The sequence below is a fragment of the Amaranthus tricolor genome, chromosome 4 (assembly GCF_026212465.1).
Source record: "Amaranthus tricolor cultivar Red isolate AtriRed21 chromosome 4, ASM2621246v1, whole genome shotgun sequence".
Taxonomy (NCBI): domain Eukaryota; kingdom Viridiplantae; phylum Streptophyta; class Magnoliopsida; order Caryophyllales; family Amaranthaceae; genus Amaranthus; species Amaranthus tricolor.
Window position 1 is genome coordinate 9,958,692 of NC_080050.1, and position 2,656 is coordinate 9,961,347.

Sequence of the window (2,656 nt, forward strand, 5' to 3'; positions counted from 1 at the left end):
TCAAACAAAGTGGAGATAAGTATAGCATCCATTTGTTGGTTCCAAGTAAGATAAGATCGTTTTGGTTGTTTTTGTGGTACCATTGGCTCTTTTTCGGATCTCTTCATGATGAATGCTAAAAGTATGTCTCAGCAAAGGCAATCAACATTAACAAGCATGTCCTCAACAATATAAAGACAAATTACAGAATATGCAGTGAAATAATTACATATGAACAATTACGAGTAGCAGTGCAAATAAGGAAGCCATATGATTTTAAACAAGTATTCATGTACCCAACAAAACAACCTACTTTAAAGGCTTTAGTGCAAATAACAATACATAATTAAGTTGTTCTTTCAAATAATACTTAAGAGAGTAATAAGACTTCCAATCTAGCTTAATATCTACAAGCATTTAAGACATTTAGGACAAAGATCTCCTAACTAAAATCTCAAGTAACATGTCTCCTTCGCAGTTGATATTCTTCAAACATCTTTTGAGCAAGATTATCTCTAAACACTTTCCACTCATTACTTGATTGCGTACTAATAATGTAATCATCTTCTACATCTTCATCAATTGTCACTATATTTAGTAAATCTTCATCTACCTCATTAATAAGACTTGTTTCATCCATAATTTCATCCCTCAAAAAGTTATGAAGAATAAAACAAGCGTTGATAATTCTAATTTGAGTCTTTTTATCATAAAAACTTGGATCTCTAAGTATACTCCATCGCTTTTTCAATAACCCAAAAGCCCTTTCAATTGTGTTTCGAGCTGAAGAATGTTGTAAATTAAAAAGCTCTTTGTAATTTTTTGGAGTGGTGCCTCTCCACAAATTCAAATGGTACCTCGTACCTCTATAAGGAGCTAGAAAACCTTCAGCGTTAGCAAATCCCAAATCCACAAGAAAATACTTATCTGCATTATATAATTATTATACATATATTAGCATTTCATTTTACATTTGGTGTAAATTATTAGGTTGTTGTTACACATATAAAGTCTTACTTCTTGGAATCTTCAAACCATTAGGCCTTTGAAGAGCATCACGAAGAATGCGTGGATCCGAAGCAGAACCTTCCCAACCAGGCAAAACGTAAGTAAAACGAAGATTTGAATCACATGCAGCTAAAACATTGGTGCTAATGTCCCCCTTTCTATCTCGGTAGCGAGCTCGATCCTCTGTAGGCACAGTCATTTTAATATGAGTCCCAGCGAGAGCTCCAACAATGCCCTAATATGGTTTATGCTAGTTAATACTACAAATTAAACCTCCTAAGAAAGTAAAGACATCAATTTATTTTTAATACTATAACTTACCTCAAACCTATTCCACTTTGTATCCTTTGTGTAATTGCTCTGGTTATTACATGGTTTTATATAATACTTTCTAAGCTTGAGTAGTGCTTTAAGGACTACATGAAAGTGTCGACTAATAGTCTCTCCAGAACGAGCAAAGGTTGCTTGTATTGTTCTATTTTTCAAATCATGTGCAAGAACATGAAGAAAAATTGCAACAATTTCTTTCACTGTAACATATCTTGTAGTCACTAAACCACCCTTGGATTGTAAAATATTGCACAATTTTTCTAAACAACGTTTGTCTAGACGTAATTGCTCCCTACATATTTTATCATTCATCAACGTGTCCATCCAAATTGTTCGTCTATTCATACGTTCTTGTTGATTCCATGTTATTTCCTTTACTTCATACCTCAAATCAAACCAAGCCACAACAACAGTCATGAAAAAACCTACAACCGCCATAACAACTTTCTTATCTTTATCCACATTCTCCTTTGCACGTTTTCTGGACTCTTGAATACTAAGTTAATTAGACATTTTTTGTCTTCCCACAAAAAAAATATTTGTCACTTAGGATACATGGGAGTATTTTGCAATTAATAAGTACTTACAAATTGTATAAATTATTATTAACATTAAGAATCTTTGACACTTCTAGTAGAAGTATATGATTTAACTTTTAACCCCTTAATAATGTAAATGAAGTATATGATTTAACTCCTTACAAATTGCAATTAATAAGTTACTACTAATAAGTGATAGACAACAAAGTACTGCAAACCTCTAGAAATTAATGTTAATACACCATTTGTGCTTTTGAGAATGATAGTATAGCCTATAAAACTTATGCATTAAAATAAAAGGGTAATAATCAAAAGAAAAAATTCAAAATCAACAACTTACAAAAATATATAAAAACTAAATAAAAAACCCAATTTTGTAAAGAGAAAAATGCTACAGCCTACAACAATCAAAAAGCAAAAAAAAAAAAATAAAGGAAGAAGAAATCCAATTGAATGGAAACCCAGAATTCAAATTGATGTACATGGCTTTAACAGTCATAATAATAATAATCCCTGAAATTTAACCATAGAATTATATATATATATATATATATATATATATATATATATATATATATATATATATATATATATATATATATATATATATATATATATATATATATATATATATATATATATATTATTGATAAATGTTTAACTGAATTACCAAATTGATTATAAAGAGATTTGGATACTTTTGGAAAAATCATGTTTCAAAGTCCCAAAAAACATCGAGTTGTTTTTCCTCATAAATTTAATATCCATGGAATCAAGCCATTCTTCTGACTAAAAAATAT

The 2,656-nt window shown here is 29.8% G+C and overlaps 1 protein-coding gene across 1 annotated transcript; it reads right to left on the minus strand.

Annotated features, from left to right (window-relative positions):
• Positions 1–433: 433 nt before the first annotated feature.
• On the minus strand, positions 434–1,755 carry LOC130810721 (protein ALP1-like). The gene is made up of 3 exons (XM_057676856.1): positions 1,309–1,755; positions 997–1,222; positions 434–906 (listed from the first exon to the last, which is right to left on the minus strand). The coding sequence occupies exons 1-3, from the start codon at positions 1,753–1,755 to the stop codon at positions 434–436; spliced, it is 1,146 nt and encodes a 381-aa protein (XP_057532839.1).
• Positions 1,756–2,656: the final 901 nt, after the last annotated feature.